This window comes from Carcharodon carcharias, chromosome 35 (genome assembly GCF_017639515.1).
Source record: "Carcharodon carcharias isolate sCarCar2 chromosome 35, sCarCar2.pri, whole genome shotgun sequence".
NCBI lineage: Eukaryota > Metazoa > Chordata > Chondrichthyes > Lamniformes > Lamnidae > Carcharodon > Carcharodon carcharias.
In genome coordinates this window covers 1,483,454-1,498,480 of record NC_054501.1, presented here as the reverse complement: position 1 = coordinate 1,498,480, position 15,027 = coordinate 1,483,454, and the positions used below count along the sequence as shown (strand labels likewise).

General features: G+C 58.6%; 1 protein-coding gene across 1 annotated transcript in view; it reads right to left on the bottom strand.

Moving 5' to 3' along the window:
- LOC121272755 (plasma membrane calcium-transporting ATPase 3-like) overlaps positions 1–14,746 on the bottom strand; it is a 47,088-nt gene extending 32,342 nt beyond the window's left edge. The window contains exons 1-6 of the mRNA XM_041179535.1: positions 14,542–14,746; positions 12,310–12,507; positions 9,178–9,435; positions 6,645–6,770; positions 5,439–5,564; positions 729–893 (exon numbers count right to left, since the gene is read on the bottom strand). Of these exons, the coding sequence (XP_041035469.1) occupies positions 729–893; positions 5,439–5,564; positions 6,645–6,770; positions 9,178–9,435; positions 12,310–12,507; positions 14,542–14,746 (1,078 nt within the window). The remainder of the gene's footprint in view (positions 1–728; positions 894–5,438; positions 5,565–6,644; positions 6,771–9,177; positions 9,436–12,309; positions 12,508–14,541) is intronic.
- Positions 14,747–15,027: the final 281 nt, after the last annotated feature.

Here is a 15,027-nt window from a genome sequence, read left to right as displayed (position 1 = left end):
GACGGGATTGGTCTCCTCGGAGCGGAGAAGGTTAAGGGGGGAGATCGAACCGAGGGGGGTTCAAAATCACGAGGGGGTCTCGATCGAGTGAATGAGGAGAAACTGTTTCCAGTGGCGGGTTGGGTCAGTAACCAGAGAGGAGGGAGGTGGGGGAGGACACAGATTGAAGAGAATCGGTGGGAGTGGGAGGGGGGGAAGGGGAGATGAGGAGAATTTTATTTATTTTGGATGTGGCGAGTTGTTGTGATCTGGAAGGCGCTGCCCGAAAGGGCGGGGGGGAAGCAGATTCACCCTCGGAAAGGGAGGGGGTGTAATTGGATAAATACTGGAAGGGGGAAAATGTGCAGGGTTATGGGGGAAAAAGAGAAGGTCGGGGGGGGGGAAGGAGGGTGGGGTAGTGTTTGGGGCCAATTGGCTAACTCTTTCCAAGGGGGCCATCACAGGCCCGATGGAACGAATGGATTCCTCAATGCCACTGTTGTCTCTCCCGCTGGATCTCTTGGTCACTGATCGCCGCCTCCACCCGCAACCCCAGCACCAAAAGTCCCGGCGCGACTGTTCTCTAGACCACGTTCCCCGCAACACCTCCCCCCCACCCCCACAACACCAATCTCTGCCTTCACACGCCCCCCCCCCCCGCCCTTCCCCCACACCTCGATGTCAGACATTCCTCACACCAAGGGTCCCACCGTTAAGTGGGAGCCCCTCCGGCGGCTCTGAGCTCTTACCTGCTTTGCCAATCTGCACAGCCAACTTGGTCAACTTTCCTTGGAGCACCGACTTCTCCTTCCTGGGGGCGTGGGTCTTTTTCTTTTTCCGCTCGTCCGCCTCGCCCCCCTCGGTGCTCTTCAGCGGCTGCTTCTCCCTGGAGACAGCACCGTCCTGCTTCTTGGCTGCGGCGTGCAGTGTTGGGGAGGTGGTTGGTGGGGTTGGGGAGGGGGACAGAGAACAGGCAGAGTGAGGCAGGCCCTCCCGGAGGCACAGGAGGCCGCGGGTTAACATCGAGCAAGAGGAAGTTTGGGGGGGGGGTGGTGGTGGGGGGTGGTGGGTGCGGGTGAGAGGTCAGAGGGGAAAGATCGCAGGGCATAATAGAGTGAGGAGGGAGCGAGAGGTCAGAGGGGAAAGATCGCAGGGCAGAATAGAGCGAGGAGGGAGCGAGAGGTCAGAGGGGAAAGGTCGCAGGGCAAGATAGAGCGAGGAGAGAGCAAGAAGTCAGAGGGGAAAGGTCGCAGGGCAAGATAGAGTGAGGAGGGAGCAAGAGGTCAGAGGGGAAAGGTCGCAGGGCAAGATAGAGCGAGGGGGGAGCAAGAGGTCAGAGGGGAAAGATCGCAGGTTACCAGGGAGCAAGTAGGGAGTGAGAGGTCAGAGGGGAAAGATCCTAGGTCAATGTGGAGTGAGGAGGGGCCAAGAGGTCAGAGGGGGAAACATTGCAGGTCATCAGTGAGTGAGGAGGGAGCGAGTGGTCAGAGGGGAAGGTCGCAGGTCAATGTGGAGGAAAGAGGGGTGAGAGGACCTTAAGGCCTCAGCCTAGGGCCAACTTTCTCCTCACTAACCAATTGGCTGGTCTTGAGTATCAGTCGAACTGCTCCCTCTCCCACCGCGGTTATTTTTTTACAGTTAAACATTCACCAAATCCGGAGCATCTCGCACGCCAGCCAGTGGCCCTGGGGAGGGAGGGGGTGGGGGTCGCATTGAGACGATGGCTGCAAAGTCCAGCCGGAAATAATCCCAGAGGTGCCCTCTGACCTCGCCGTGACCCTCCACACTCCCCAACCTCCGCACTACCCTCACCACACCCGCCCGACCCTACCCCCGACACCCCCAACTCTTGGGCCAAAAGGAAGGCCCGACAGAGGCTTCAACCCCATCGGGTTGACTTCACCATCCAATGGTCCCCTCCTGGGGTTGGGAACCCTGGTGACGAATCCCCCCTGGTGACCGAGCGCCATTTCTGGGAAACCCCCCCGGAAAGATGCCGGGCAGGTTGACGAAGGAACCAGGGCCTCGCTGGCATCACTCATTTACTGGTCAGGCCCACACCAACCACCACCCACCGCCCCTCCCCCCATCGCTCAAGCAGCCAACGACTGGGACAAGTAGACAAGACGAACGGGGGGTGTAGATGAGGAGTGAATGGCAGGATAGCATCCGGGCCTAAATGCGGAGTGGGGGGATTAAGAAAGAAACGAGGGAGGGACCAAGCGAGCGAGGAAGGTGGGGCAGGGGCTACGGCCTGAAACTCGGTGTAGACTTTGGTAAGGGGGCAGAGAGCTCGATTGGGACATTTGCCGCTGGCCGAGGTGAGGGAGGTCAGAGTGTGGGATCGGGATGGAGAATTGGGGGGACACGGCACTCTGTTTCTAAACGGCGCTGCTTCTGCCAGTCCGGCTGGACATTCCCAGTGTTTGCAGTTTTTGGCCGGGGCACGGGTTTAAGATGTGGGCTCCCTACGGTGGGAACCTGGGGCTTACCAGCATGGGGTCATTAGGGTCAGGAAAGCTGTCTTACCTCATAGTTCAGAATGGGTGATTCCCCGTACCCCTCAATCCTACCTTCTCCCCAAATCCCACCTTCTCCCCGTATCCCTCAATCCCACCTTCTCCCTGTATCCCTCAATTCCACCTTCTTTCCGTATCCCTCAATCGCCACATTCTCCCCGTATCCCCCAGTCCCCACCTTCTCCCCATATCCCACAATCCCACATTCTCCCTGTATTCCTCAATCCCATCTTCGCCCTGTATCCCTCAATCCCCACCTGCTCCCCATATCCCTCAATCCCACCTTCTCCCCATATCCCTCAATCCTCACCTTCACTCTATATCCCTCAATCCCCACCTTCTCCCCGTATCCCTCAATCCCCACCTTCTCCCCGTATCCCTCAATCCCACCTTCTCCCTGTACCCCTCAATCCCCACCTTCTCCCCGTATCCCTCAATCCCACCTTCTCCCTGTATCCTTCAATCCCCACCTTCTCCCCATATCCCACAATCCCACATTCTCCCTGTATCCCTCAATCCCATCTTCTCCCTGTATCCCTCAATCCCCACCTGCTCCCCATATCCCTCAATCCCCACCTTCTCCCCATATCCCTCAATCCCGACCTTCTCCCCATATTCCTCAATCCCACCTTCACCCCGTATCCCTCAATCCCACCTTCACCCCGTATCCCTCAATCCCACCTTCACCCTATATCCCTCAATCCCCACCTTCTCCCCGTATCCCTCAATCCCACCTTCTCCCTGTATCCTTCAATCCCCACCTTCTCCCCGTATCCCTCAATCCCCACCTTCTCCCCGTATCCCTCAATCCCACCTTCTCCCTGTATCCCTCAATCCCCACCTTCTCCCTGTATCCCTCAATCCCCACCTGCTCCCTGTATCCCTCAATCCTACCTTCTCCCCGTATCCCTCAATCCCCATCTTGTCCCAGTATCCTTCAATCCCCACCTTCTCCCCGTATCCCTCAATCCCACCTTCTCCCTGTATCCCTCAATTCCACCTTCTCCCCGTATCCCTCAATCCCCAACTTCTCTCCGTATCCCTCAATCCCTAACTTCTCCCCATATCCCTCAATCCCTAACTTCTCCCCATATCCCACAATCCCTAACTTCTCCCCGTATCCCTCAATCCCTAACTTCTCCCCATATCCCTCAATCCCCACCTTCTCCCCGTATCCCTCAATCCCACCTTCTCCCCGTATCCCTCAATCTTATTCCAGAAACCTGTCTAACATAGGAGAGATGGTGGCTGTGCATTCGGTAATGTCTTGGTCCTAGTTAAACACTGAAGCTAACACTCTGGGGGGGACCCAGGTTCAAATCCCACCACAGCAGATGGCCGAATTTTAATTCAATTGATTAAAACTAGTGATGGTGACCATGAAGCTATGGTCATCGATCATTGCAAAAGCCCATCTGGTTCACTAATGCCCCCTTTCAGGAGGGAAATTTGCCCTCCTTGCCTGGTTTGGCCTACACGTGACTCCAGACCCACAGCTATGTGGTCGACTCTTTACTGCCCTGCTGAAATGGGTAGGGCAAACCACTCTGTTAAAGGGGAAGATAGGGATGGGCAGCAATGGTGGTCTTGCCAGCAATGTCCATGAAAGGGTAAATAAAAAAACAATCTATCCTGTTTAGGGGTGGAAGTTCAGTACAGTCTTCCATTTCCCCCAAATTCTTTGCCTCTTAAAACCCACAACCCTGGAGATCTGAAGTTCCTTGGTGGCGGCCATCTTGACTGGGTGCCCATTCGGTCAATTCTCCTCTTAGACCAATGAGGGGAGGTGTTGGTGGGCAAAAGGAGGTTGCATCTCACTGTTCCTGCCCTGGGCGGCAGTCCACCTCATAGTCAAGGAAGGTTCCATTGCACCCCTGCTCACCCCTATTTGCCCCTTCACACCTACCCCGCCACCCCCCCCCCCCCCCCCCCCCCCCCCGCCACCCCCCCCCCCCCCCCCGCCACCACTACCCACCGCTGCCCTGATTGGCCACTCGACTCCTGGGCCAAAAAGGGAAGCCAACAGATACTTCAATCCCATTGGGTGACTTGACGTTCAAATGGCCCCCTTCCTGGCGTTGGGAGAACATGGGTGACCAATCCCCCCCCCACCCCCCCGGCGGCTGATTGCGTTTCCGGAGAAACTCCCGGAAAATGCCGGCAGGTTGACCGGGACCTCAATGGCTTCGCTCAATTTATCAAGCAGCCCCCTCCCCCCACCCTCAACTTCTCGCTCGAACCATCAACGGGATGGGACAAGTAGACATGCAAATGGTGGGTCTAGGTGAGGAGGGAAGGGCAGGACAGTAGCCAGCTGAATGCAGAGCGAAGGGACAAAGAAAGAAAGGAGAGAGGAACGGAACGAGCGAGCAAGGAGGTGAAAAAATTGTTGGGGGGGGGTGTGGGGGGGTCGGTGGGGTTGCTAGGGCAACATTCCAAAATGGTTGGGCTCAGTGTAGAGTTGGGTAGGGGGGCACAGCGCTCGAGTGCAAAAGACGCTGGTGCTGTTCCCGCCCTCCCCCACCGAGCTCGACTCCCCCCACCGCACCCTCCCCCGCTTCCCCATACCTCGCCAATGGCCGACATCAAGGGAAGGGAAATTGGGGTTAGCCGAAGGACCAGGGCCTCCTCCTCGAACGGCCCTGTGCCTTTCAATGAGGCACCCCGGCTCCCCTTAGACACCACCTGCGTCCAAATGGGAGCCGCATGCCCCGTCCGCCCACCAAGACCCTGAAACATTTAGGGCGCCATGTGCACGCGCAGTGGCCTTCGAAGTGGCAGCCTCCTGCAGAGACCCTGGTGAGCATTCATGCCCATAGGCAATTCCAGCCTGCGAGACCTGACTGGAAGGGGGGACTTGGGAAGGGGGATTTGGTGGGGGGAGGGGAGTTGGGAAGGGGGATTTGGTGGGGGAAGGGGGGGGCGGGTGTGCGTCTCTACCTTTCTTCCCCATCTTTTCCTCCTCTTCGACCCCGGCCCCGAGGAGAGTGAGGATGATCCCGGTCTGCGAGTTGATCCCCACGGCGGTCACTAGCATGCGTCCGGAACCTTCCATCACGTGGGTGCCTGGTGGGGAGAGATGACAACGCTTGAGGTTGCGCCTTCCAGCGGCTATCGACGAACTCAACCCCCTACACCGACCCCCCCGCCCACCCCCCCGCCCCCAGTCCGCCAGAGCAGCTGCCAGTTGGGCCGCAGCTGGGGTATCGCGTCCCAGTCGGTGCCCCACACGTTTACGGAAAGGACGCCGAGGTCTTGGGGAGGGTGCGGAGGGGATTTACCAGGAAGGTCTGCTGGGAGATGAGGGGACTCCAGTTCGTGAGCACAGGGCAGAGGAGCTGGGATTGTTCTCCTCGAAGCGGAGAAGGGGAAGGGACGGCTTAAAGAGAAAACTGTCAGAACAAGGGAGCTTTACTCTGCATCTAACCCCGTGCTGTACCTGTCCTGGGAGTGTTTGATGGGAACAGTGTAAGGGGACAATTATTCTTTATCTAACCCCGTGCTGTACCTGTCCTGGGAGTGTTTGATGGGGACGGTGTAGAGGGAGCTTTACTCTGTATCTAACCCCGTGCTGTTCATTTCTCTCTGAGCTGCATTAGGAATCTATTCTTGTTCTGATCGCTGAGGCGATGTCACATGGGCCTGGAGGGTTCCTGGAAAGAGACAGGACTGAGTAGAACGCGGTGATACTCGCCGGAGTTTGGAAGAACGAGAGGTGATGGCGTTGAAACCTATAAAATTCTGAAGGGGTTGCCTAGAGGTTCTCCCCTAACCCCACCCACCAGGTTGGAGAGTCCAAAACAGGGCGGGGGGGTCGGGGGTCACAGTCTCAGGACAAGGGGGCGGCCATTTTGGACTGAGACGAGGAGAAATTCCTTCGCTCCGCGGGTACGGAATTCCCGACCCGAGAGAGAGCTCAGTCGTCGAGGACGTTCGGGACGGAGGGAGAGAGACTTACACACGGCGAGGGGGTCGAGGGGTAGGGGGCGCAGAAAGCGGGGTTGTCACCGGAGGATCGGCCATGATGGTATTGAGCGGGGTGGTGGGGTGGGGGGGGGGGGTGGGGGGGCGGATGGGAGAGGGTCGGAGGGGCTGAATGGCCTCGGCCGGCTCCTATTGGTTCCCTCCTCAGTGCCGTGGGCCTACCGGAGAGCAGCATTGGGTCTTTGTCCGCCGACTTGCGCACGTGGTCCGACTCCCCGGTGAGCGCGCTCTCGTCCATCTTGAGGTCGTTGCCCTGAATGAGGATGCCGTCCGCGGGGAGGAGGTCACCTGCCGGGTCACCAGAGGTCGGAGGTCAAACGCCAGCCCCTAGAGGTTGAACCGGGCCGACCCGCGGCCCGCCCGCGCCCAAAGCTGGCACAGCAAGATCCCACGGAGACCAAGCGCGATAGTTCCTCGGCCATGCCAGCTGAGTGCCGCACACCCCCCCCCGCCCCCCCCACCCCCCCACACCCCCCACCCCCGAGTCTCACCTCCCCCCTGAGAGGGAACCCGGTGTTCCTGGTTCCCCTGCGCAATGGCATGTCTGACATGCTGAATTCCATTGCGTCAACATCCTGGAGGTTACCATTGACCAGAAACTGAACTGGACCCAGCCATATAAACACTGTGGCTACAAGAGCAGGTCAGAGGCTGGGAATCCTGCGGAGAGTAACTCACCTCCTGACTCCCCCAAAGTCTATCCCCCATCTACAAGGCACAAGTCAGGAGTGTGATGGGACACTCCCCACTTGCCTGGATGAGTGCAGCTCCCACAACACTCAAGAAGCTCGACACCGTCCAGGACAAAGCAGCCCGCTTGATCGTCACCCCATCCACAAACATTCACTCCCTCCACCCCCGACGCACAGGGGCAGCAGTGTGTGTAACATGTACAAGATGCACTGCAGCAACTCGCCAAGGCTCCTTCGACAGCGCCGCCCAAACCCACCACCTCTACCACCTAGAAGGACAAGGGCAGCAGACACATGGGGAGCACCACCACCTGCAAGTTCCCCCTCCGAGCCCCTCACCATCCCGACTTGGAAATATATCGGCCGTTCCTTCACTGTCGCTGGGTCAGAATCCTGGAACTCCCTCCCTAACAGCATGGTGGGTGTACCTACACCACACGGGACAAAATCCTGGAACTCCCACCCTAACAGCACGGTGGGTGTACCTACACCACACGGGACAAAATCCTGGAACTCCCTCCCTAACAGCACGGTGGGTGTACCTACACCACACGGGGACAAAATCCTGGAACTCCCTCCCTAACAGCACGGTGGGTGTACCTACACCACACGGGACAAAATCCTGGAACTCCCTCCCTAACAGCACGGTGGGTGTACCTACACCAGATGGGACAAAATCTTGGAACTCCCTCCCTAACAGCACAGTGGGTGTACCTACACCACGGGGGACAAAATCCTGGAACTCCATCCCTAACAGCACGGTGGGTGTACCTACACCACACGGGACAAAATCCTGGAACTCCCTCCCTAACAGCACAGTGAGTGTACCTACACCACACGGGGACTGCAGCGGTTCAAGAAGGCGGCTCACCCACCAACTTCTCAAGGGGCAATTAGGGATGGGTAATAAATACTGGACTAGCCAGTGACCCCCACATCCCGTGAATGATAAATTTAGAAAAAAACACTTTTGTAACGATCATATTGCAAATGGAAAAACCAATGGCATTGCTCTGAACTTGAATGGGAGGGGATGGCCTTATGGTAATGTCTCTACACTAGTAATCCCGAGGCCCAGGTTAATGCACTGGGGACATGGGTTCAAATCCCATCATAGCAGTTGGTGGAATGTAAATTCTGTTAATAAAGCTGGAATCGCAATTTAAGTCTCAGTTTCTGTAACAACCGATTGTCACGAGAGCCCATTTGGCTCCCTAATGCCCTTCAGGGAGGGAAATCTGCTGTCCCTTACCTGGTCTGGCCTATATGTGACTACAGACCCCACAGCCATGGGGCTGCCTCTTATCTGCCCTCTGTTAAGGCCCTAGTGACTCGTTCAAGGGGCAGTGAAGGATGAGTAACGAATGCTGGTGACAAGCACCTGCCATTGGAAGATTCTGAACCGCTTTTTCCATCTGGGATCTTGCTTTGCACCCATGTTGGGCTTTTGACAGCGCACGGAGGATACACCAGGGCCAAGTTAACTGCCAAGCTTTAGCTTAAATTCAAAGCAGGCAGGCTCTGAATGATCAAGGCATTGCCCTGAGGAATGTATCAGGGAATGGCTGTTCCCCTCACCCCACCACCCAAAGCTCCCCCCATCACTCCACCCCCCCCCACCACCCCCCCCCCCGAAGCTTTATCAGGGTCAGTTGTCAGCAGCTGGTGCATTCTCCCAGGGCAACGCCTCGACCAATCAGGAGCCCCCTTGCCAGCCAGCCAGCCAGCCAGCCAGCACTCTCTTCCCATGCAGTGTAAATTGTTGTTCCGTTGACGACTCGGTCTTTCCCACGAATGAGTCCAAAGCAAAACTGGGTAAGGCTCGAGGGGTCAGTATCTACACTGTGGTGGACCACTACCCTCCCCGCCCTACTCCAGCGCTATGAGGAGTTACGTCAATCGAACGCCCTCCCCCGCCCGATTGGGGGGGTGGGGGGTGGTTGCTGCCCCTCCCCCACCCCCCCCCCACCCCCCCCCTCCCCCCCACCGACGAGCACACCTACCGTATTTAATCTGTGCGAGGTCACCCACGGTGATGTCGGCGATGGGGATCTGCACCACCTGGCCGTGCCGGACCACGCTGAACTTCTGCTCCTGCTCGATGCGGCTCTGCAGGCCCCGGAACTGCCTCTCCTTGCTCCAGTCATTGAAGGCGGTGACCAGGACCACGCACAGGACAGACAGGAGGATGGCCACCCCCTCGATCCAGCCAGCCTCGCCGCCGCCCTCCTCCTCCGGCGCCGGGTCGGTGCCCAAGCACACTGAGGGAGAGAGGAGGGCCGAGAGGGTCAGCGGTGGAGATGGTGGGGGTGGGGGTGGGGGGGGGGGTGGCGGTTACAACCCATCGCGCGGGGAACCAGCTCGGGGCTCAACACCCCCGGGGGTCCCGTTGAGGTGAAGGGCGGACGTTTTGTTTCCATTTGAAAGGGGGAGGTCCCCATTGCTGTACCCGGCGAACCACAGAAGCCAGCTGCCGCACAGCAAGATCCCACTCGCCTTTGAGGGGATGGCTGTCCTGTTCCACCTTTTGGAGATGTTGTTGCCGGGAAATAGAACCCCGGGTCGCGCCCACTCCTCCAACAATACTGGGCAAGGGACCAGCGATGTCCATCTGAGAGGGCGGGCAATTTGGGTTAATGCCAGATCGCAACAGGCGGCATGCTGACAGTGCGGCACTCCCTCAGCACTGACCCTCTGACAGTGCATCACCCGCTCAGCGCTGACTCTCCGATAGTGCGGCACTCCCTCAGCACGGACCCTCCGACAGTGCGGCACTCCCTCAGCACTGACCCTCCGACAGTGCAGCTCTCCCTCAGCGCTGACCCTCTGACAGTGCATCACCCGCTCAGCGCTGACCCTCCGATAGTGCGGCACTCCCTCAGCACTGACCCTCCCACAGTGCGGCACTCCCTCAGTACTGACCCTCCGACAGTGCGGTGCTCCCTCAGCACTTACCCTCCGACAGTGCAGTGCTCCCTCAGCGCTGACCCTCCGACAGTGCGGCGCTCCCTCAGTACTGAGCCTCCGACAGTGCGGCGCTCCCTCAGCACTGACCCTCCGACAGTGCGGCGCTCCTTCAGCACTGACCCTCCCACAGTGCGGCGCTCCCTCAGCACTGACCCTCCGACAGTGCGGTGCTCCCTCAGCACTGACCCTCCTACAGTGCGGCACTCCCTCAGCACTGACCCTCCAACAGTGTGGCACTCCCTCAGCGCTGACCCTCCGACAGTGCGGCACTCCCTCAGTACTGAGCCTCTGACAGGGCGGTGCTCCCTCAGCACTGACCTTCCCACAGTGCGGCACTCCCTCAGCACTGACCCTCCGACAGTGCGGCGCTCCCTCAGCACTGACCCTCCGACAGTGCGGAGCTCCCTCAGCACTGACCCTCCGACAGTGCGGCGCTCCCTCAGCGCTGACCCTCCGAAAGTGCGGCACTCCCTCAGCACTGACCCTCCGACAGTGCGGCGCTCCCTCAGCGCTGACCCTCCGACAGTACTCCCTTGTGACAAGATGAAAATCCAACTATTGGAAATGCCTAATTTTGTAACTATCCCATTTGCATTAACGAATACCGCTTTGAACATTGACCCAATATTTGGATATGAAAGGTTGAACCGGCCGGGGTTCTTTACTCTGGGAAAGAGGAGGCTGAGGGGGTGACCTGATCGAGCTCTTTAAAATGATGGAGGGGGTTTCGATAGGGTCGGCGTAGAGAAGATGTTTCCACTTGTTGGGGGGGGGGAGAGACCAGATCTAGTGGGGGGAGGCATCAATATAAGACAGTCCCTAATAAATCCGATCGTGGGAGAGGGATTCAGGGGAAATGTCTTTACCCAGAGAGCGGGGAGAAGGTGGAACTCAATCCCACAGGGAAGGGGGTGGAGGTGAATCGTGTCGATGTGTTTAAGGAGCTGGATAAACAGACGAGGGGAGAGAGGGATAGAAGGATGCGGGGGATGGGGGGGGGAGATGGAGTAGGCGGGGGTGGCAGGAGGCTGGGTGTGGGGGGCAGGAACAGCTGCAGGGGAACTGGGTATCAGGATTTGTAAAATATGAGGAGAATGTGGGGATTGAGGGATACGGGGAGAAGGTGGGGATTGAGGGATATGGGGAGAAGGTGGGGATTGAGGGATACGGGGAGAAGGTGGGGATTGAGGGATACGGGGAGAAGGTGGGATTGAGGGATACAGGGAGAAGGTGGGATTGAGGGATACGGGGAGGAGGTGGGACTGAGGGATACGGGGAGAAGGTGGGATTGAGGGATACGGGGAGAAGGTGGGATTGAGGGATACGGGGAGGAGGTGGGACTGAGGGATACGGGCAGAAGGTGGGGATTGAGGGATACGGGGAGGAGGTGGGATTGAGGGATACGGGGAGAAGTTGGGGATTGAGGGATACGGGGAGGAGGTGGGATTGAGGGATACGGGGAGAAGTTGGGGATTGAGGGATATGGGGAGAAGGTGGGATTGAGGGATACGGGGAGAAGGTGGGATTGAGGGATACGGGGAGAAGGTGGGATTGGTGGATATGGGGAGAAGAAGGGGATTGAGGGATATGGGGAGAAGGTGGGGATTGAGGGATACGGGGGAGAAGGTGGGATTGTGGGATACGGGGAGAAGATGGGGATTGAGGGATAAGGGGAGAAGGTGGGATTGAGGGATACGGGGAGAAGTTGGGATTGAGGGATACGGGGAGAAGGTGGGATTGTGGGATACGGGGAGAAGATGGGGATTGAGGGATAAAGGGAGAAGGTGGGATTGAGGGATACGGGGAGAAGGTGGGATTGAGGGATACGGGGAGAAGTTGGGATTGGTGGATACGGGGTGAAGATGGGGATTGAGGGATACGTGGAGAAGGTGGGATTGAGGGATACGGGGAGAAGGTGGGATTGAGGGTTACGGGGAGAAGGTGGGGATTGAGGGACACGGGGAGAAGGTGGGATTGAGGGATACGGGGAGAAGGTGGGATTGAGGGATAAGGGGAGAAGGTGGGCTTGAGGTATACGGGGAGTTGGGTAATTTCACTGTCAGGAACTGTGGGGACAGCTTCAGCCTGCATTATCGGACACACTCATTGCTGCAGGCGGGAGGAAACTTCCTCGCTTTGGAAGATATGGAACCGAGGAAGAATCTCACCATCATCCATGTCACGGCCAGGCTGGTAAAAGGACAGGCCCAGGGAGACGACTGCTGCAACCTCCAGTATAATCAGCGTTACATCTTGCAGAGCCTCCCACACGAGATGTAGGAAGGTCTTCGCTTTCTTTGGAGGGATTAGATTTCTTCCATAGAAATGGATCCGCCGCTCGAACTGTGCCGGATTGTCCGAGAGCCCTGTGGGAGAGACAGCCCGGATCATCACTCCAAAAACCCGTCAGTGTAAGCACACACCCAACTATATCCTGCGCTAACCAGCTACACTCCTTACCCCTCAATCGCCACCTACTCCCCATATCCCCCAATCCCCACCTTCTCCCCGTATCCCTCAATCCCACCTTCTCTCCGTACCCCTCAATCCCACCTTCTCCCCGTATCCCTCAATCCCCACCTTCTCCCCGTATCCCTCAATCCCACCTTCTCCCCGTATCCCTCAATCCCCACCTTCTCCCCATATCCATCAATCCCCACCTACTCCCCATATCCCCCAATCCCCACCTTCTCCCCGTATCCCTCAATCCCCACCTTCTCCCCGTATCCCTCAATCCCCACCTTCTCCCCGTACCCCTCAATCCCCAACTTCTCCCCGTATCCCTCAATCCCACCTTCTCCCCGTATCCCTCAATCCCCACCTTCTCCCCATATCCCTCAATCCCCACCTACTCCCCATATCCCCCAATCCCCACCTTCTCCCCGTATCCCTCAATCCCCACCTTCTCCCCGTATACCTCAATCCCCACCTTCTCCCCGTACCCCTCAATCCCCACCTTCTCCCCGTATCCCTCAATCCCACCTTCTCCCCGTATCCCTCAATCCCACCTTCTCCCCGTATCCCTCAATCTCCACCTTCTCCCCGTATCCCCCAATCCCACCTTCTCCCCGTATCCCTCAATCCCACCTTCTCCCTGTATCCCTCAATCCCACTTTCTCCCTGTATCCCTCAATCCCACCTTCTCCCCGTATCCCTCAATCCCACCTTCTCCCCGTATCCCTCAATCCCCACCTTCTCCCTGTATCCATCAATCCCACCTTCTCCCCGTATCCCTCAATCCCACCTTCTCCCCGTATCCCTCAATCCCCACCTTCTCCCTGTATCCCTCAATCCCCACCTTCTCCCCGTATCCCTCAATCCCCACCTTCTCCCTGTATCCCTCAATCCCCACCTTCTCCCCGTATCCCTCAATCCCAACTTCTCCCCGTATCCCTCAATCCCCACTTACTCCCCATATCCCCCAATCCCCACCTTCTCCCCGTATCCCTCAATCCCACCTTCTCCCCGTACCCCTCAATCCCCACCTTCTCCCCGTATCCCTCAATCCCACCTTCTCCCCGTACCCCTCAATCCCCACCTTCTCCCCGTATCCCTCAATCCCCACCTTCTCCCCGTATCCCTCAGTCCCCACCTTCTCCCCGTATCCCTCAATCCCACCTGCTCCCCATTTCCCTCAATCCCACCTTCTTCCCGTATCCCTCAATCCCCACCTACTACCCATATCCCCCAATCCCACCTTCTCCCCGTATCCCTCAATCCCACCTTCTCCCCGTATCCCTCAATCCCCACCTTCTCTCCCATATCCCTCAATCCCCACCTTCTCCCCGTATCCCTCAATCCCCACCTTCTCCCCGTATCCCTCAATCCCACCTTCTCCCCGTATCCCTCAATCCCACCTTCTCCCTGTATCCCTCAATCCCCACCTTCTCCCCGTATCCCTCAATCCCACCTTCTCCCTGTATCCCTCAATCCCCACCTTCTCCCTGTATCCCTCAATCCCACCTTCTCCCCGTATCCCTCAATCCCACCTTCTCCCCGTGTCCCTCAATCCCCACTCCGCCCCCCACCCGCCTCGCTCTGAGAGGCCTGTATAGACCCCACCGGCCTCCCCTCCTCCCTCCCTGTTGAGACCCGGTGCCCACTGAGGGAAGGGGCGGGGTGGTTTGTTGGGGTAAAGGGAGGCGGAGGTGGGGGTGGGGGGGTTGGGGGCATTGGGTGGGGGGGAAGAGGTGATTTGGTGGGGTGGAGGGAGGTGGAAGGGGGGGAAGGGGTGGTTTGGTGGGGTGGAGGGAGGTGGAGGTGGGGGTGGAGGTTTGGGGGCATGGAGTGGGGGGAAGGGATGGTTTGGTGGGGTGGAGGGTGGCGGAAGTGGGGGGGAAGAGGTGCAGGGGCGAAGGGGGTGGGGGAGTGTTGCCCGGGCACCGGGCTGGGGTCCTCACCTTCCAAGGCCGAGGTCCTGAGCCTGTGGCACAGGCCGGTGACGTCTCCATACGACTCCCGTATCTTCTGCAGCGCCTCTGGCCCCCGGATCTCCATGAGGGAGCAGAGTTCCTGCGGCGTGCAGACAAATTCCCCGGCATGGCCAGTCTCCGGCGGCTCCTGCTTGGGGTAGAAGTCCACCGAGCTGTTGCCAAGGTCCACCATGGTGTCGTCGAGGTGGGCCCTGGTGCGGAGTTAGGGGTGGGTGGTGGGGGGGGGTTGGGGGGTGGGGGGGGTGCGCGGCAGGGAGGGCCGGTGGAGGAATGGGGGTCACCAGCCAGCAGGGGGCGTGGCAGCCCGGTGGGCCTATCGGCCCCTGGTCATCCCAGCCACAACCTGGGCAAGGTGAGTTGCGGCGGGCGGGCGGGTGGGTGGGTGGGCGTCGGTTGTCGGCTAGATCATGTCGTCAGGTTTCTCTGGCCTGTCGGGAGAAGGTGGGATGAGGA